Source organism: Pezoporus occidentalis, unplaced genomic scaffold (genome assembly GCF_034315485.1).
Source record: "Pezoporus occidentalis ecotype Australia unplaced genomic scaffold, CSIRO_AGI_Poc_V1 ctg81, whole genome shotgun sequence".
In the NCBI taxonomy this organism is placed as follows: domain Eukaryota; kingdom Metazoa; phylum Chordata; class Aves; order Psittaciformes; family Psittacidae; genus Pezoporus; species Pezoporus occidentalis.
Genome location: NW_026916170.1, coordinates 3,071,462 through 3,092,737, shown reverse-complemented (window position 1 = coordinate 3,092,737; position 21,276 = coordinate 3,071,462). Strand labels below are relative to the sequence as shown.

General features: G+C 43.3%; 1 protein-coding gene across 5 annotated transcripts in view; it reads right to left on the bottom strand.

Annotated features, from left to right (window-relative positions):
- The window catches only part of SHROOM2 (shroom family member 2), a 134,754-nt gene that overhangs the window by 50,343 nt on the left and 63,135 nt on the right, over positions 1-21,276 (bottom strand). For 3 of the 5 annotated variants that reach the window (XM_062603684.1, XM_062603685.1, XM_062603686.1), the window contains exon 3: positions 2,033-2,164. In XM_062603684.1, the coding sequence (XP_062459668.1) occupies positions 2,033-2,164 (132 nt within the window). Of the gene's footprint in view, positions 1-1,809; positions 1,891-2,032; positions 2,165-4,341; positions 4,447-21,276 lie in introns of those variants that run through there. The other 2 variants (XM_062603689.1, XM_062603687.1) reach the window with 2 other exon arrangements.

The following is a 21,276-nucleotide window of genomic DNA, read 5'->3' as shown; positions in this document are numbered from 1 at the left end:
ATTATCTTCTTGCATACTGCTGCTTTCATCTACTGACTGCTGTGTCTCTGGTTCAGCTTAGTGCTTCACTTAGAAGTGCACTGTGCTTCTTGGTTTTGTGAACTGTACTTTGAAAACGGGGTATCTCTGCAGCTGCTCACCTTTTCTTTTTGCAGAATCCCTCTCTGCAACTGGGATTCTCAAATATCCAAGTCCTTGGCCTGGCACTCTGGGAATGCTAGACCTCCAGCAACCTCAGTATGAAGTCAGCTCTGCCACTGAAACTAATTCCTCTTGTTTGTTCCCCATAGAATCACTGAATAGTTAGGGTTGGAATCAAGTTCCAGCTCCCAGCAGACACCAGGACTGACAGATCTCCCAAATACATTACCTTTCAAGTGGGCAGCACAGGTAGGCAAGGTGTTCAGCATGGCAGTGCCCCGGCAACCCTGGTATTAGACTGTGCTAAAGCTACTAAATATTTCAGCAGCATCTGAGAAAAAATTTGCCCTTTTTATTGACGTCTACCAGCAGTTGCTGCTATTTCTGATATGTGGGGGAAAAGGATCGCTCTATTTCCCTCCCCGTTTTCTTTTACACCCACAATTTCCCGCCCAAAATTAATTTTCAAACTGGACTTGAACCAAATTAATACTTTTTTAAATATTGTGATTAGGCCGGCTCCTATAAAATCATGCTCTGAGATGTGTCTTGTAGTGTTTCACTAGATACAAGGACAACCATAAGGAAGAGCAGGAAGCATATACTGATTTACAGCTCAGTTAGAAGACTCAGCAGTCTGAAAGCAGAAATATCTGAGAGCTCCTGATGACAATGCTATAAAGGTCTTACAAATTTCAGAATTTTGTTCCTAGGTACAAGGAATTTTACTTCAGTAAAAAAATCTTTAAACCTTTTCTGTCTAAATGTTAACACACTCACACTTTATTCAAGAGCAGATAGCAAGTTATTTTAAAAATAGCAGAGAGATTCCAAAGAAAATAAATGATGTAAAATGATTGTAAAAAATTTACAATTGTAAACGTAAAAAATGTAAAAATCATTTTACAAACTAAAAGTATTTTTCAAAGTAAAATAAAATCTTAAAGTATTAATGTTCTTCTAACTATTATGATAAATTAACACCAAGAAATAATGATGGAGAACATACAGCAGTCAGTACAGGAAATGCAAGCCTGCTTTCCAAACTGGGATTGTGCACCAGGCTTACTTTCTTTAAGGTCAGTGTAACTATGGGCCAAAGGGAGCTGAGAAGAAAAAAAGCAACAACGAAAAAAAGAAAACCAAACCACAGAAATCCCTCATGAAAATGCTGAAGAATGTCACCTACGAGCAGGAAACAAAAAGAACCTGTCACCAGACACAAACAGGCATTGCCTGAAAGCTTAACGTTTTACAAATAAAACTGCATGGGTGCCAGCCCTTCTCCTCTAGTGCTGAATGAGACTTAACAAATATCAAGGCGCTTTAAACAGGGACTGAAAATCACTGGTCTTATCACCTCTCTGCATGAGCAAGAACACAGCTGTAGGGCAGATCAGATTACAGAAAGTCAGTTCAGCTAATAAAACCAGTAACACCTTCAAATCCAACAGTGAAACATTATGCACCCTCCCTTTAGCAAAAGGCTTTTTAATAGTCTGAAACAGTATTTTCAGTTTCTTCTCTCCTTACTATTTCACTTTCAGAAGGTTAATTTGGATGGTTTCTTTTTCCTCACAATGGCTTAAGATTTTACCAGTGGACACTGAAAGTAAACGCAGAGCAAGAAACATAACCTTTTGACTGCCTTTAAAGCTAGTGTCTTACCTTTCAGTCACATGCACATATCACATACTGTTCTGAAATCCACTCATCCATATGTCAAACTTCCCATGATCCCCCTTCAAGCACTGGAAGGACAGGCAACACTGAAGACATATAATAGAACGATTCTGCATTTGTTGTTTTGAGAAAATACTCAACAACGTGATCTACGTTCTTACTGTCTCGTCGTGGAAGCTTACTGTGTGTAACTTCAGCAGAGACTCACCTTGCATGGTAGCGCAAGTGCCAGGAAGCGCAGGCATTGGAGGAGGAAAGGTGTGACGTGGCTGTCTCGGGTTGACTTTCTGTAAATTTGGTTGCATGCCAGGAGTGAGGCCTGCAGGCTAGGTCATTTCTCCTGCAAATGAGAAAGGTACAGTGTACTGGTTTAGTGCAAACAGTTCAGTAAGGTGACACGCAGCAAAAAATCTAACAGGGCAGTAGTCAAACGTTACACAGGTAGGACAGAGGAATAATGACTTTTTTAGACAGCAAATGAGGCGATCTTCTACATGCATGCCAGTTTTGAAAAGACACAAGGATACCTTTAAAATGCTTGAGATGCAGTGAAATGACAAATGCCAATACTCTCCAAGGTCTGCGCTTGGGTGTTGTGGGTTTTTTTTTGTTTTGCTTTGGGTTTATTTATTTTGGGGATGAGGTGGTTTTTATGAGGGGCAGAGACAGGCAAACAAGTACCTGACATGTACCCAGAGCTTTAACAGTTAAAGCTGATACTGAAGAATTATGACTCTTTTGCAACATGACAACAGTACAGTAGCACTTTGGCAAGGTTTTACTGTAGTAGGTAGGTGCTTATGGGAGAAGGGGAAAAAGTTAATGACAAGAAGGAATAAAGCCATGTACATTGTTTCAAACAAGTTAGAGTGACATAACAGTTTTAACTCCAGCCAAGTTCTGCTTCAGCTCCTAAACTGTTTGGCACGCCAGGTACGCAGGATTTTTTTTAAGAATACATCTCTAAAATAGTTCAGCAATTCATCTACGTCCCCAGATATCTACTTGGATATCCCCTCCAAACGTACATGCGCATGTAACTGAAGGGATCCCTTTTAAGAAATAGAACAGTAAGTTGTTAGAGCTCTGTACCTTGCAAACCTTTCTGCAAAACTGCTCTACACTCCTCTGCCCTTTCCTCCTGTTCGTTCAGGAGTTGGTAACAACAGCTTGCACTTCCTTCCAAGGACTTCCTGTTTGCAACACCTCTCAGCACTCATGAAATAAGTGCATTCCTTTCCCCCTCACATTACATAATCCTTCTGGGTGGAAATCAGCAACTTCTGTTTCCATAAGCAGATGCTGAGCACAGGCCATTTGTCTAGACCCTCTCAGTCACCCAGGAATGAAGCAGGAACTCCTTCAAGGTAATTCATCCCTTCCTTCTCTTCAGCTCATCCTGGAGAAAGTGTAATTTAAAATTTAGACAAGGTATGAGATGAGACAAATCCCATCCTTCCAAGTGACAGGCTGAAACAAATACTTCTAGGACCTTAGCTCTCGAGGATTTTTTTATGCACTTAGCTATTTCACTTATGTATTTATGAAGTTTGTTACTGCAAGGTTAAGTAATTTGTCTAAGTTACAAAAGTAGTCTGCTAAGCTGACAAAGTCTTCCCTATCTTCAACTTGAACTCTAAAGGCAGTTCTACATTTTTTCACCGATTCCCCCATTTTATAAACTTGAGCTATCAGCCAGCCACTGGATTTACAGAACAACACTAAAGCTCATTATAAACTCAGTATCTTTAAAACAGGTCAAATATGAGTACATGTTTTTTTTTTGCAGTACATTCAGGAAGGTCTGATGAATTCAATGACAGATTGCCTTTCCAAACTCTGCATGCAGAACTAAAAAAGGAGAATAATATTTCTACAGGGAAACTGTAATTTCACTAACTGTAGCATCATTACTGTCACTGAAAAAAAGAAGTAATTGTTTCCATAAACAAAAGCCTACTCTTCTCAGCATGACAAAAGAGGAAACAGCTAAGCAGAGCATCACTATGTTGCTCTTTCTTGGTAGGAATTGAAATTCAGAGGGAGTTGAGAACCCCAAATACCTTCAGGGCAAACAAGTGCAAAAGATTCTGCTCAGCCATGTGAGGCTGGGCTCCAGACAGTCCCTGCATACTCCAAAGGCTCCAAGCCTGTGTTCAGGTATGGAAAAAAAACCCATTCCACTGTTCAGCTGTGCAGAACACACAAGGGCTTGTTCCCCTCACAGCTCACCTCTAATGGTATTGATACCAGCTTGGCAAACCACAAATTTAGGCAAATACAATAGACCTCCTAGGCATCAATTCAGCAAAAAAGTTTATCTTTTATGAGACAATTACTTTTCTATGATGCACTACTAAGGAAGCACAAGACTAGAAACTAACACAACACAATGGAGAACAAGGAAAAGGTTGGGAAGAGGGCTTCTCTGACGGTTTGCTATAGGCTTGGCAAATGGTAGAAGGAATCCAAACAGCAGGAAGGAACAGAAGGGATGCAGTTAAGTCAGTACTGTACCTCATGGAACTTCTCAATATCTTCATAAGATAGTTCCTTGCTATGTGAACATCATTTTCAGATGGCATACTCTGTGCTACAATATCCACCACCACTTCCATCTTCCTGAACAGCCAAGCAAGGGGAGGAACAGACCGGACTGAGTTATGACGTGAGGCAAGTGGACAAGAACTTTTAAGTTCCGTTTGTTTCTTTTTTTTTAGTATTTGTGAACACACGTATATTTTGAGGCCTTTTTGGTTTTGGGTTTTTTTTGGTTCTTTTTTTTTTTTTTTTTTTTTAGATGTAATAGTCTGAACAGCCTGAACACACTGGTAGGATACCTAGAAGGTGGAATCAGATAGATACCTGCTTTTGTCGAAATTGACAACATGACTAAAGATTAATTTACTGTGCATAGTCAACAGTGCTTTCTGCTGGATTCTCACCAGCAGAATTTAAATTACCAAATTTAATTACATTTACCGTGTCCTGCACTTCAAGAAATATTTTTTTTTTTCTGACAAGTGGAGTACAGCATGAATATTGATTCAAAAACTCAGCACAAATGTGTAGAAGGACTGGAGAGAAAAGATTAAAAGACTCAAAACAGGAATATTTTGCAGGCAACTAAAGATGCTGGAAGCTGAGCATTTATATTCTAATGTAATAGCTCTGTATTAATTCTGAGTGACAGAATGAGATCATCTGAATCTACAACCCAGAAAACCTCTTGCATAAATGGAATGCATTAATAAAAGCATTTCCCTGAGAGTGTCTTTCTACCAGTGTTTTTACAAAAGCTGCTGTAAGGAAAATGCTGGCAAGCTTTGAAGATATGACAGAAAGGGACTCCCCCCTCCCCTTTTCTACTGACTATAAGCAATCCGTTAGATAGTGGTCCCAATGATGTGTGTGTGCAAATTCTTTAGCAATAAAACAGCCTTTCCAATCCAGTTTTTCAGAATAAATCTGGCTTTTTCTATTTACTGCTTGGAACTCATTGAGAATGACATTATGAATTACACAGGCTACAGAGTTCAGACATACTCGTTTAGACTGCCGCAGCAGTACTGAGGAGGTTGACCGGATGGGGGGGGAGGAAAGGAGTAGAGAAAAAAATGTACTTGCTTGACCAAGAGAAAAAAAAACAATTAAACTGGACAAGCACGTTTATCTGTAAACAACTAAAGTCAAAAAGTACCTTAAAAATGAAAAGCAGACAGAAAATTGGATAAAGCTGCAGTTCATAAAATCTTTATTTTCAATTTTCTGAATCAACTGACCTCAGCACACAATAATATTAACGAATATGAGCCATTTCCTCTGTTTTCAGACACATTCTGAATTCCTTTAGTAAAGGTTCAGATAAAAGGCCAGCAGATACAGCAGAAGCATGCATTCCCCCTCCCCAACCAAATTTGCTTTATTCTTATCTACCAAAGAGCACCCTTGTGGTAACCCTCTTGCAGCCGGACTCTCACAGGAAAAGGACAGGCAGTTTCAGAGACCTGCGTCCATGTGGGAAGCCATTTCTAGGATTAACTTGTCTGCGGACATTTGGTTCCAGCCCTCTGCTGAACAGCCTGACTACTGTCTCCCACAGACGGGTAAGGCTGCAGAACTTCCTTCACTGTGAGCAGCAGCAGCTACACATGGCAGAGGTTTGTGCATTGTTTCTGAAATGGACACCTGATTTTTCATACCTCGTTTGTCTCGCCACTGGCCCCTTTAGCTCAAAGGAGTGGTTTTAAGAACACCAAGGGGCGACATACCCACACAAGGACACTCTGGCCCATCTCAAGAACAAGGTAATGAACAGTTCCTATGAGGATTTTTCAGGTAAGTCTTTGGAAATGTGAAAATGAACAAGAGTCCTACTAATGGGGCATTTTAACGAGGCCTGCTCAGCCACCTCCCCGTTCAAAGGCTATCTGCTGTTACTTCGGGCCCTTGGAGTGCCTGAAATTCACCGACCCGTATGCCTGCTTTTCACCTTGAACCTAATCAACTGTTCAAAAAGGCGAAGCTAGGCTGGGGAAAGGAGGGGATGAGGAAAGCCCCCACCGCTGGGTGTCACCACAAGGAGGTTTTAACCCCTCCCCTGCCCGTGCACGGCGCCGCGCAGCTGCCGGCGGCTAACAGCCGGCGCACGGGACCGCACAGGAACGGCACTGCGGCGCCCCCTGTCACATACAGATGGCACCGCGCCCCCACACAAGGCGGGCTCTGTCGCCTCGGAAAGCTCTCTCAGCGCTCCTGCCCGCTTACTGTCTCCTACCGTCAGCATCTCTCATGCCAACGAACACTTACTTCCTCAGGACATTACCGCGGCACCCCGTCCTGCGACCCCGAAACGTCCCGTGGGTAGTACGTATTTTCCGCTCGGACTGCAGAACGCACGGCACCGCTTCAAATCGGCAGTCAGCAACCATAATTGGGGTTCCCATGGCACACCTAACCCCAGTGGGCATTCAGTGCCAGTGCTTGCAAGTGCAATGCTTCCTGCTGTTCAGATTTATCAGCTGCACTAAGAAATAAAACCAAAATGCAGACAAGAATTCACGAGTTTTATAATTTGTCCCTGCCCATGGCAGGGGGCTGGAACTAGATGACCTTTAAGGTCCCTTCCAACCCAAGCCTGCGTACACGATTCTATGATTCTGTGATCCTATGATTCTACAATTTAAAGGGAAGGACAGGTCAGTGGTCTCTGTGAGAACTGAACTGTTAACACAATGCCAGCACTATTTTTCAGTTAAAACTCTTGTACTGATGATTTATGTTAAATACTGTTTTGAAAATTACACTCAGTTTTCACTCACTTCAGTTTCTACAGAACATTTTTGTTCACAAAGCTGCAGACCACTGTTTCACAGCATAGTCCATGCGTTTCAGGATACAGCTTCCTTGCAAGCCCCAGAATGTGGGAACCAGACAATGCAGTTAAGCTGAACTACAGCTTTCCAAATGAAATCCTCTTCCTTCCCCATGCACCAAGATGCAACTCCACACTTTTCAGCAGCAAAGCCTCTCTCCAGCGCTTTGTTTTTAAAATGGCCCAAGTTGACATCTTCACAGTTGCAGCAGGAGGTCCAAACTACCTGAAGTCATTTTAAGCCTTACATAACCAGGAATGTGTCCTGATTCCAGTGGTAGGTAAATGGCTGCAAGACTGCCCTGCCTGCACGCCAAGGATGCAATCATAGGGAAATGCAGAAAGGCTGCAGCACAGAGATAAAAATGGAAACTTAGACGTGCTTAGAGGTCAAATGCACAGTTCATCAGCATTCTCAAGCAAGAAGCATGCTTGGACAATGCACGTACCAAATGGCATGTCTCACAAGGTGCCCTCAGATTGTTTCAAAACCAAATAAACCAAATCATGCTGCAGAAAATTTCCTCTCATACATCATTAAGATGCTGGTTACAAACAGTGTTGCCCCACATCAGCCATGCAAGTTAACTATGAGCACTTCAGTCCTTAGGATCTCCTCAGTGAGCCACTCACTGTTTTTAGCCCACGCAGAGAAAATGCCAAGAATTTGTAGGGACAGCACAGGTGCCCTTTCTTGTCCCCTTTTAAGTCCTGCATGGATTCATAGTTCCCAGCCTTCTCACCTTACCTCCTTTAAAATAACACTAGGCCAGACATACCAACACTTCATTAATCAATTTTCTGTAAACCTGTAAGTGCTGGGGAAAAAAACTCCTTCCAAGACATTTTTTTTAATTTTTCTTCAGTTCACCAACCTGTGCTCAATGGATTAAAATACATGAGAAGACCAGCATAAAATGTAATTAAATGGATATGCAAAAGCCACTGTAAATAAACTACTAAATCACTCATTCAATTTATGGAACACATTTTTTTGATTTTTCTAGTCTTCTGAATCCTTGGTGGAGTAGAAAAGAGGATAAAAACCACCATGAAGCTGCAGTGGCCTCAGGGCCACAGGGGCCTCAAGTAGTAAGAAATTAACAATGTCACTATATTTTATTCAAAAAAAATAGTTTAATGTCTTTTTTCCTGCAGATTGTGAAGACCTCACCCAACTGCCAAACCTGGGAGCTCATGATTAGAACAGGATCATCTTTTTCTAAAAAAAAAAAGATAAAATTGCTATCTGAACAAATCAAATATTTTTTGGAAAGAGCACTTAGTACTGCAGGAGTCACTGCCTTCCACAAAGACATTAGGTGTTCTCTCTCTCAGGCAACTCTATTCATAGAATTCAAATTACTTTATGTTTATGCTAGTCACCACTTGCACATCTATCTGCCAAGATAATATAAGAATGAAGTATCTAAAATAAAACTATATAAGGAATGTGAACAGCTTCTTGTGTCATGCTCAATAATTCAATACATCCATGATTTCTTCTAATCAGGGCTGAATGGTTGTTATCAATTCCACTAAAAAAAGCTTTAGGTTAAGTCAAATCCAATCCTCCCCTTTCCCCTTGCCATCTTCAGTGTTGTCCTGTTTCCAGACATACATGTCAGTATCTTTGGATGTAAAGGAAACCAAACAATGGGTAAAAGTGACATTAAAAGGAGGACAAAGCATCCAAAACTTGAGGTTGAACAGTTTCCTGAACACAGTTATTCTCCTACTTTATTTTCTTTGAAAATGGAGAAGGCAAGTGGTGTGTATGTGTGAAAGAATATGAGAAAGTAGAAAACCACATAAAGTCCCCAATATTTTTCATGCAACAATTCCATATTAAAGGATCCCCCTCAAATTAAAAACTCACAATATATTTTGAAGTAAACCTTCATTTCTGAATAGCCAATTATTCAAAAAGTTATATACATACACATACATATATATACATATGATAAGTACATATATATAACAGACACACATATATGCAAAATCACTTTCAAGGCTTTTCAGAATTCAAAATATGCCCACAACTCCTTGTCGTGGTTTAAACCCAGTCAGGTAATTCGTTCGCTCAAGGGAGGAGAGGAGAATCAAAAGAATGCAACTCCCACGGGTTGAGATAAGAACAGTTTAGTAACTAAGGTATAACACAAATCACTACTGCTACCACCAATGATAATAATGATAAAGGAAATAACAAGGGAAGAGAATACATCATCTCACCACCAGCCAACCGATAACTCGCCCCCCAGCCCGACCAAGCTAACCTCCTTCAACCCTGCAGTCTCCCAGCCCTTCCGGCTAACTCCCAGTTACATCCTGGGCATGACATGGAATACCTCTTTGGTCAGTTTGGGTCATGAGGCTCACAAAGTCCTTGGCCAAACCTAAACATCATGCTCTGTTCCCAAGCTGAAAGTCAAAACACTTGCACCAGCTACCATACTTTATCAGTCATGCTCAGATCCCACATTTTCAATATACCATCACTCTTATCCCAGTGCACTCTTATCTTAGTGCAACCAGTCCCTATAAAGCTGCTGAGTCCATCTGGTCCATGATGTAGGCTCCATCTCTTGTAACAGTCTTCCAGAGCAGGAGAGACTGTGTGCAGTGTTCACACTCGTGAATAACCTATAATAGTGTCCATTGCTAAGTCCACCCCTCATCATATATTGGGCCCACCAGGCTCAAAATAATTCACTGTCCCCTCCAGCAGTTTCTGCAGCTTGTTGCTGGGGACTCCATATATCTCCGATGCTTCCAAAGCACTTGGACTAAAATACTGTCCCACACACCCTATCATCACTGTCCAGCCTTGGAGAAAACCTCTTGGTCCCCCTATATCCTCGTCTAACCCCAGACAAGACCCAAACCTCACTCTGCTTAACTTTTGAGATCAGACAAAATGGTCGTGGGTAGCACAGAGTCTGTGTGTGTGCCAACATGCTGATCCCCATCACAATCAGCAGGCAGGTTCCAAGGACACCCAAAGGCCATTCAAAACCTTCAGAACTCTCAGTTGATGCTGCTGTGCTTGTCACTGGGGCTGGTGTAGCTGCTGTGCTTGCCGTCTCCCACCGCCAGCTTCTCTTTTCCTGAGTCCAGCTCTTCCTCCTCTGCCTTGCTGGGAAATGCTGCGTGGTCTCCTGCATCCTCCTGGGGCTCGGCGAGCGGCTTCCGGGAAATGCTCTCGGCCGTCGCGGGGCTGGGCTCGGCCGCGGGGCTCGGCTCCTCCGCGGGGCTCGGCTCCTCCGCGGGGCTCGGCTCCTCCGCCGCCTTCTCCCGCTGCTCGGCAGCCGCCTCCATCTGCTCCTCGAACCTCCTCCACCGGCAGCCGTCCCCTCGCGGCCTCCGGCCCCGCTCCCGCCGCCGCTTGGTCGCCGGGGCCGCTCTCCCGGGCCGGTTCGGCTGCCGCCGGCTCCCGGGGCCGCTCCCCCTCGGCTCCCCGCAGCCTCACGATGGAGAGTAGGGTGAGGGCCAGGACGGTGAAGAGCACCGACGGCCAGGTACAAGTCCACGGCCACGTATATTGCCATAAAGCACAGTGAGACAAGAACCTTAGCCCAGGCCCCATACTTGATAAACACTATCACAGCAAATACCGGCTCTACGTAAGTTACAACATTCTGAAGCTGTGAGATCAACAAGAACAACTCTGAGAGCCAATAAATCAGCATTGTGACGAGTGACTATTAATCCGGTCAAATCTGTCGTTATCTCAACCCTTCGTGCCCCACGTTTTCGTGGTTTAAACCCAGTCAGGTAATTCGTTCGCTCACTTCCCCCCCTTTTCTTGCCCTCCCCCTGCTCTCGGAGGGACGGAGAGGAGAATCAAAAGAATGCAACTCCCACGGGTTGAGATAAGAGCAGTTTAGTAACTAAGGTATAACACAAATCACTACTGCTACCACCAATGATAATAATGATAAAGGAAATAACAAGGGAAGAGAATACATCATCTCACCACCAGCCAACCGATAACTCGCCCCCCCAGCCCGACCAAGCTCTGACACCTCCTTCAACCCTGCAGTCTCCCAGCCCTTCCGGCTAACTCCCAGTTACATCCTGGGCATGACGTGCTGTGGTATGGAATACCTCTTTGGTCAGTTTGGGTCAGGTGTCCTGTCTCTGCTTCCCCCTGGCTTCCCCTCCTCCCTGGCAGAGCATGAGGCTCACAAAGTCCTTGGCCAAACCAAAACATCACTATCAGCTCTGTTCCCAAGCTGAAAGTCAAAACACTGCACTGCACCAGCTACCAAGAAGGGGAAAAATGACTGCTACTGCTGAACCCAGGACACTCCTCTGTCCAGGTTGATGGTTTTGCACTTCAACCACTGGTTCTTGTCTTCCCAATATACCAAAGCCTTGCTAAAACCTGACTCACAGTCCACTTTTGAATTGCCTCCCTGCTTCTTTCTGGAGCATGACAGCCTGAACGCCTTTGCTCCCCTTTTTTAAGGTTGTCCTACTGCCTTTCACCCAGATGCAGCCTTGGAAGCCTCAGCTTCCTGCTGTCCTGGGGCTAGGCAGCAGCCATTCAAATGCTTTTCCTAAAGAACACAGTATGCCAGCATTCACACCACCTATCCAGGAGATCCTTACACATCAGGAGAGGGTGGTAAATTCAGGCTTTGTCTGGGTGAGCTACACGGTGGCTGCATAAAACCCCTCTCTCAAAAGCCAGGAAAGAGGGGGCCTTCATAGCTGAGGCAGAAATATCAGGACTTGAAATTTTAACTGTGTAGACATCACACCCTTACTTTAGAGATTGGGCTTAAAATGTGTAAAATGCCTGTTCATGGTGAGTAACAAATCTGAAAAAGTACTGGTAACTATAATCACAAAGTATTTTAAGGAAATGCCTTTTACATCTGCCTTTACATGCCTTTTGGATCTATAATGAGCTTTTTAAAAACAACACACACCATCTCCTCTATTTCACACTCACTCCCCGAATACAAAAAATGCCTGAATGGAACTTCAATTGGGATGAAGATTTGTTGAAGGTTCTTATATATGAGGTATCTGCTGAAGAATAAATGGAAATGCTTTCACATCATAATTGTCAAATGCTGCTTAGATGAGCTAAAAAACCCCTAGTATGCCAGCTCAATAGCCTAGGAAAGGGAATTTAAAGGTGAAGCTCAATATCAGAAATCATCAACAACAACATTATTGTTAGCTTGCAAACTGTGCACCATTTTCCAAAATAAACACAGGATGGATGACATATACAAGTCCTTATTACTACTGGCAACACTCAAGCCGTACCAGAGTTTTTGTTCCAAGACTCTGCTTCTCTATTACCAGCAGAACGAACCTCATCTGCTTGCCAGACACTGTTCCTTATTAGCAGCTATTCTTTCCGGAAATCCCCTTTGACATACTTCACTGGAATGGGATGAACCAATGATGAAAATTAATCAGCTCAGTATATGAAAAAAAGCTTCTTCTCTGACCTCAGACAGCTGAGCCTCACTGCCTACATCCCCTTGTCCTTTAACAGCCACAGGCAAAAACCCCAGACATCCAAGACTGTGCACATAACGTGCACAGACACATAAACTGCAGACGATGATCAGTTAGTGAGAAAATCTGGTAGTCTCCAGCACCACTCATATATAGAAATCAAAAATAAAGAACAAAATTTTCATACAAGAAAAAATAATCAGCAGCCTTGTCACCCAAAGACAAATCCACAGCCACCCTGAGAGCACTCTTCAAAATTGAAATTATTTTGATGAGCAGAAAAAAACTAAATGAAAATTGGGCTCCCAAACAACTTCAGAATCCCTCTTACTTATCAAAAAGTAAACTATTATCCTTTCTGGTTAAAATGTACTGAAAACACTTCATAGTTGAAAAAAATTGCGTCTTAATTAAGGAAAGCTGTTAACAACTGAAAAGCCCTGAAGCAATGAACAAACCTGGTCTAACAGCAGTCCACTCAACTCCTTGCAACCAATTTTCGTATCCTCACCTTCTGCACCAGCAGCAATTCACCAGCTCAACCATCTCCCTGGACAGAGCCACCAGCATGATTTCCCCTGGAGCGCCCACATGGCTACTGTCTTTACACCCTTCTCTCTCCCCAGCCCCATTCCTATATCTGTTTGGGGTTGGCTATTCCCACGTTCCCCTCTCAAGAACAAGGCAAGCTCTCACTTTTTGCAGGCCATTTCATACACAGTCTTTTCCCATGTGTGTCTTTATGTTGGGAGTCAGACAGGCTTTTTTGTATCTACTGTGTTTTCAGAAGGGAAGTTGCAATGACAGAAGATGATGCTGCTGTCACTTAATGATAAAGTTAGAACATGTAGGAAAAAATCGAATACGTACCAAATCCAGCATATTGGGCTAGTTAATTATATGAGAGTTAAGAGCTCTATCAGTGGCTGGTAAGAATTATTTGATGGTTTAGATAAACTGCCTTCAGAAGTGACTTGGGTTCATCAAGACCTAAGAGAAACAATGAAAGATACCACCACTGAAAAATACCACCAACCAATAGGATCAGGAAGGGAATTCATTCAGAATGACAAACTTGTGGCCTAATTTAGACTTCCTTATCCAAAAGCCATTTCTACACTTCTGTGGAACCACGCTGATAGTGGTGGCATAGAAATGCAGAGGATAATGCTATGTCAATAATACATTATTGGCAAAATTGTTCACAAAATGAATAGCTAAAGCAAATGAACTGCAGGAATGGTATTTAATGAAATAAATTTTTAAACAACCATGCAGCTCTCCATTACCAACAACACAGTCCCTTTTAGCCAGAAAAAAACATTGGAGTAAGAAGTAGAATCAACTCAGCAGGCCCACATGAAGTCTTTTTGCTCATCTGTGTAAGAGCTTGCACTTGTTAGGTATTCACATATTGCCTCTCAGCCTATTCTTAGCTTATTCTCAAAACACTTGGGATTCTAAAGTAATCTTCCAAATAAATACTGGCCACCTCACACAGCATCTAGGACCCGTTTATTCTAGCTTAGCCATAACTGAGACAAAAGATGAGTGCAATACTGTAGAAAAAAATTACAATATCTTCCACGTTAACAAAGAACTGAATAAGGTTTTTATGCAGAAACTTTCCCTTGAGGCATCTCAGTCTCAGAAAGACAGCAGAGATTTGAAAGAAAAAACTGCTCCATAAAAAAAGGTAAAGTATTAGGGGGGCGGGGAGGAGGGTGCGGAACAAAACCTCCTCTTCTGGAGCAAAACCTCCTCTTCTGGAGCAGCCCCTTCTGAACTACACATACAAGTATTTATAGTGCTTCCACTGAATGTGACATTTGGAGATAGCTGTGCAACTGTAAATCACACTGCGATATATGGCACTATTTTTAAAAAGGATTTTTATTGTCGTAACAACTCATTTCAGATTAAAACGGACATTAGGGTTTTGGCACATTACAGAACTCACAATTTGGGCATGAAATTTCAGCTGCCTTGACATGTTAGAGGCCCAAGGCATAAGGTGGTTATAGTTGCACAATCATCTTCTGAGGCAACTTCTCTCTCCTCACCTCCCAGGGACTGCTCAAGTTTCAGGTGGAGAAGCTAATTGTTCAACTCCAAGTTATATCCCCTTCTTAATCTCCAACTGATGACTGCAGCTGTAACAGCGTTGTAACAAGAAGCAGTACAATTTGTAACACGCATCCACATACAATTTCTTCACTGGAAAGGGCAGATATTTTCCTGCATCTTCTTGGAGCATGAGCTCCTCCCCTCCTATGTCTGTGGTAATTTGGGCCCAGTCTCTCCAACATTTTGTGTAGAGACTCTTCACTGAAGTAGACGCTATCTGCATGGCCAGGTGAAACGCTGTGAGTGCTGTACCACTGTTAACAAGAGCTCCTACCAGCCTGCAGGGCTGCAGATCTGCACCTTACCCTGGAAAAAGCAGGGCATTTCCATCCATCCCTAGAGAGATGGGGGTTGTAGTGACCCAAGTGAAAGCAGCTGGCTCCCCTTCTGAGGCTGGCTGTATGCAGCCTGCTTTGTATGTCCTCCTGACATTTTGTTCTGTCAGAAACAGGGCGCGATCCCAACTTCAGTTCTCCAAAACCAAAAGCTGCTGATAAGGACAGTGGTTAAGCAAGACTAAGATCCAGCTGATGGCCACAGAAGCAAGAATGGATGAGAATGAACTTTCTTCTCCTGCATCATCTCTGTCACAGGTATCTGGGCCATCCAGAGACAGTGATACACCTCTTCTTATTGCAAAGGGATTAGCAGCTATGCCTGGAAAATATGGGTCCCTTTGTTCTCTGCACATAATACTGTACCTACAGGATACACAGACCTGTCTGCGTCTCCACCCCTGTCCAAACCTTCCTCCCTCCATCACACACTCCTGTGTGATCCTGAAAACAGAGGGCTTAATTTCTTCACTCCTCTCCGTAACACGAGACCCTTCAGAAACGCAGACACCAGCCACGACTGACAGTTCACAAAAAAGAAATGCAATGAATGCAACGGTATCAAACTGGCAACACCTCTGTCAAAGATTCACCCACAGCAGCCACCTCATACCCTCCCCCACAGAAACAGTAGTAGACATGGACAAGTGGCTGTCCCCTGTGCCATTGGCCCCAAGGCAGCAGCCCCCAGAGCTGCCAGCCCAAGCCACTGGTCCAGGTGAAAAACCCACAAAAAAACCAAAACCCAACCCCTCTACTTAGCCTTGTAATTGCAACAATGCTTCCCCACATTTGTATACTCTGGGAACACATGCAGGCCTTATTCTGAGCAGATACGTGACAGCCTTAAAACACATAAAGCTACTTAGAGCTGGAAGTTTAAAAGTGACCAGACAACTCCGCTTTCTGGCATTCCCAGGACAGAACTGATTTTGCTTAACGGATAATGTTCTCGCAGGCTGTGAGGCTTATTTTGCAGAAAGCGAACATGCCAAGATATGCACCCTATTTAACGCCATTAGACTTGAAAGCTGGGTTCAGTCACTTCACGGTAAAATAAAAGATATTTTCTAAGCAAGATTGAAAACAGAATCCCTTCACAGCAATAACAACACAAATCTTCAATAGATTATTTCTCTTCCAGTCCACCTCACAGCACTCCTTCAGATCTCAATCTTCAGGCACCCTAATTATCACCAAGAATAAGTTTTACAAGCAAGTCAATCTGGCAAAAATAAAAACCCACAAGTTGAAACATGTGCTTGGATACAAAGAAATCAAATTGGAAACTACGTCCATGATTTTCCAAGGGCAGAGCAGTTACAATGGATGACAAAATACAAAAAAGCTGTAGCAATACGCATAAATAGTTAACTCCAGCTCCTAAAGTTTGCGTGTAAGAAGCTGCAGGGGTTATCAGAATCCCTCTGAAGTGACTTAGTTTAGTAACTCCACTTGTCTGTGCACTCTTCCCACATAAACTGAGGTATAGATCCTGATGCACGGTATCTATGGACAGTCTCACAACAAATAACAATATTATATTTACATGCAAGTTGTAACACTGGTGTTAGGGTGGTATAGAACTCCCTTGGGAAGTTTAAATAGCCTCAAAGGATAGAAAAGATGTCTTTCACATCTAAAAAAAAGATCACTGAAGAAATCTGCGAAAGAAGGACATCAAATACTACATATCAGCTCCAAGTGATTAATGAAAGTATGTATCTTATAGCTTTACTCAAAGTTCAGTGAGGTCAGCAGAAATGTGTGATGCGTTTTATGTGCCAACACTCTGCTATGTATTATTATGCTTTATTATAAACCAACAGTAACCCTCAGAAGTTGACCATAACTCTTCTGGGATCCTGTCTCACAAATACAACAGGCACTTCCTATCCGAGCAGCTCGTGCTGGAGGGCAGCTCCATTAGTCTCACTAGATTAAGGATTTCTCTAATGGAGCTGGCTGTTCTGTCTGGTCACCACTAAGCAGACAGACACACATCCTGAGCCCACACTGCTCTGGCACCCCACCTTCACAGCATCTGTTCTTGAAGAGCAGGAAGAAGCGACTGCCTGGCATTGAGAAAAAAGATCCTACTCTGCCAATTTATCATTTAACACTATCCCCCCCCTTCTCTTTTCCAAAACTGTGTAAAACAAGTGTATTTAGAAGTTTTATTTTGTTTTGTTTTCCAGATTTAGTCACTACTGCATGTTCCACTCCTTCCCAAGGAGAAGTCCCACGATCCCTTCTTTAGATTTACAGGGAGGAACAAACAATTTTGGTCTCACATGTTTATCAGCATACTAGTTTCCTCTTGCACTGTTCCTTAAAAATCCCCGTGCATCCTTGTGTAACCTCTGTGAATGTTGGCAAACTACTCACAGCCTGGAAAACTTTTTCCACTGAGTTTTCTTTTCACACCAATGAAACCTCAAGCCTGAAAAAACACTCAGGCCTTGACACCAACAGACTGACACTGCTACTCCATTTGTCCTAATGATATTTACTGGGATGGAGAGACCAGCCCAAGAAAATTAGCTGCATACTTCTTAAGAAAGTAGCAACTGCAAACCACCCCAGTGCCTGGCCTTCCTGGGAGAGGAGTGGTTTTGGTTAGCAACACAAAGCACACTGTATCCAAGTCTGCATAGCAACACAAAGCACACTGAATTCTGTGATTCTGTGGCTCTGTGAATCCAGTTCTGTGTGACAAACAGGAGGCAAATTGTCAAGCAAACCACAAAACACTGTTCTTGAGTTACCTCCCCTCTTCCACAGCTCCCGGCTTCACTTCAGCAATCCTATTATGAAATTTTAATCAGACGTATTTGAGACAACCCTGCATAGCTTCCCCAGCCTCCTCCCTCCCACGGGAAAGTTAGTAAGACCAAAAAAGTCAAGAGAAAGGCAGCCCAAGCACTTCCTTATCCCAATGATGGGCCACAGAGGTGAGGAGCTGCTGGAGCTGACCAGCTGCCCTGCCTCCTGGACAGCCTGGCAGGAGCCTCTCCCCGCAGGCACAGCCCTTGGTACCTACCCCGGCAGTGCCTCCTTCCCAGACCCCTTGCTCAGGGACCAGGCATGTCTCCTGGCTGGTGGGTAAGCCTCCACATCAGGGAGTGGGAACAGGCCAAGGGTCACGCGATGGGGCCTCAGCAGTGGTCCACGGCAGCACGCGTGGGGTGCAGACGGCACCCGCATGGGCAGCAGGCGATGGTGGTGGAGCAGGGCATGGGACTCTGTGGCTCTCTACGACCGACTGTCCTCCTCCTGTGCTAATCCGTGCTGCTGTGCCAGCTTAGGGGATATAATTAGACTCACAAAGGAGCCTTGTTAGTGCTCCCTGCTAAGAGGCCACAGCAGTTTTGATTAGTCATATGGGCGACTCCACTGATCTGCTGTGGTAAATGCTGCCTGCGGAACTCAGCAAAGCCCCAAAGATGACACCAGAGCACTGCTCCTGGAGTTGGAGGAGGGATTCTTACTTTTCATTTGAAGTGGTGTTTGACATGGCAAGTGGAAAATGCACCAAGCCTATGCTACTGAAACTTTTTTCAGCTGTTCCATCCTTTCCTCTTGCAATCTTCTAAGCAAATGTGGGTGAATAGACCTGTCTTGGGCACTGTCTTGTGAGGAAGTTAATGAACAGATTTGCCATCTTACAGGTGACAAGGTACAAAGCTAAAAGAAAAGGGTCGTGAGGTGCTGGCACAGGTTGGCTGCCCCATCCCTGGCACTGTTCAAGGCTAGGTTGGAAGGGGCTTTGAGCAACATGGTCTAGTGGGAGGTGTCCCCTGCCCATGGTAGGGGGTTAGAACTAGATGTTTTTTAAGGCTCCTTCCAACCCTAACCATTCCAGAATTCTATGACATGACATAACACTCTGGGCCTCTTAAAAATAGGACGGTCTGTCAGTAGTTTTTGAGTTACAGACGTTTCTCCTATACATTAAAACCAACCACCCACTTTTCTGGGGAGGCAGCATTTTCCCCCTGCTAAGAGTGGCAGCCTGGGATAGCCCTAGAAATAAATAACCTCAGTACACAGAAAAGCAGTGGAAATAATCGCCTGTGGAGAAAAGTGGCAGGTACGTCCTTCCACCCCCCCAGGGAAACTAATATTACAGATTCTGGGGACTTCTTTCAAAGGAGTATTTATTTTAATAATCTTTTGAAAAGAATAAACTTTATTCCACTGTCACACCATTAATCCCCTGCTGCTGGCCAGATCTGCATTTATAAGCTTACTATAGTTGCTGACCATCACCCATAGCTGAAGACTTAAAGGATACAGTAAGAGTCTGCACAGAGATTATTTGGGGAAAATCAAAAAGATTAATTCTGATGTATCCTTAAGGACCAGCCGCGGAGAATGAGCAGGAGAAACTTATGTACTGGCCTATGTGCTGAGATCAGGTTTTCCTTACATTCACTGACCCATTACACTAAACGCACAATGACTGACTATTTTTCTGTTCTGTGCTGGCTGCACCACAGCATCGTCATCAACTGCTTAACTCACATCCTGCGTATGAAATACCAATGGCTTTCCACAGATTAAAGGAATATATGCTTACAGTTGCAAAAGAAATTCTGGAAGTACCATGGATTTACAGAAATCCTCAAATTTCAGGAGGGGGGAGGAGGTTGGCAAAAGGGCAAGAAGTAGACTTACGCAGGCATATTTGGATTTTAGTAAGAAATCTAGTTAAGGCAGCATATGGCAGAATTACACAATTACACAAATCCAGTAGCTCCACTGTGTGAACTTGCTGGAAGTTAGGTGCCGTATGGCTAAAACTTTCCCAGCCAGATTGCAGTATTTATCAAAAAATGACTGCGCTTGATATAAAAGTGAGAGTATTATTTCTCACAGATGTTCAAGCTGATACAATGAGAGATTTTTGGAAGTAGCCTGAAGAAAGGTAAGCTAGTATGATCCCTTTCTCATCCACACTGACACACATGCCTGCATGTGCACATGCACACTGAGACCAGAGGACAGATTTTCATTTGATTGGTCACTTTCCTAACACTGTTTCTGAAGTCTAAAAGCCATGCAGTTATTGTGTGAATGAACATGCACGGTCCAGCTGACAAACAGTATCCTATACTTGGTGAGTTACATGGCAAAACAGAAAAGTAAAATCAAGTGGAAAAGAGAACTCTCTTGCTGAACTTTCAGCAGCAAGTCCATCTTCACTCCAAAGAACAGAAGAATAAACTGCATAGAATACTACTGAATCCACTGTCTGAAAAATTACTAGAATTACATCAGTACAGTGGAAAAACAAGTTATAAGGCAGTGGTCTTCTTAATTTTCACAGAAAACTTGAACCTCAAAATATGGTTGACTAATAGGATTTATAATTGGGCTTTAAAAACCTTTTCTTCTTCTGTCTTAATCTGCAATTAGATACTGATGAGCTGTCCTCCTAGACTGCAGCCAGAACAGCAGACAAAGCAAGCTCATCTTACCTTCACTACACGGACTCTTGGGCATGGCATTACATTTGCTGGGGAACAGCTGCCACATAATTGCTATGAAAGCATTTATAAAAGACTAGTTAAAATATTGAAAATATCCCTTTAAGGACTGGGATTATTACCACACCTATTTCACATGTAGGATCCAAAGATCAGAGAAGGTGGGTGACCAAATAAATGCCACACATAAAGATTCTGTCCTGTCAAAGAACAGAGACTTTTCAGTCAAGTATTTTGAGGGCAAAGACCCCTCTCAGCCAAGGCCTTATCTCAAGTGTAAACCTGCCTCTCTCTGAGGGAGTACAAGTAAATAACCTAGGATCATTACTCTAGTTGCTGCTGGACTGCAGCACAGAAGGAAAAGGAAGCTACAGCCAGCTTCACACACTTGGCATTAATGCAGACATGCTTACAAAGCTATGCCGCTGGATTTGTAATCACGATGGTATAAAGTCTATGAACTACCAAAAAACTTTTCATTAAGAACAGCTCTTTTCTTAAGAGGAAGCTGTATGTTCCTTGTTCAAAGGAAATCCCTGCATTCCATAATCTGAGCTTCCAGAAGGTTCTACCTCCTTACTTTAAAATAAAACACCACCTAAGAGCTTCACAGCTCAAAACCAGAACGGGTCAAGAGTTA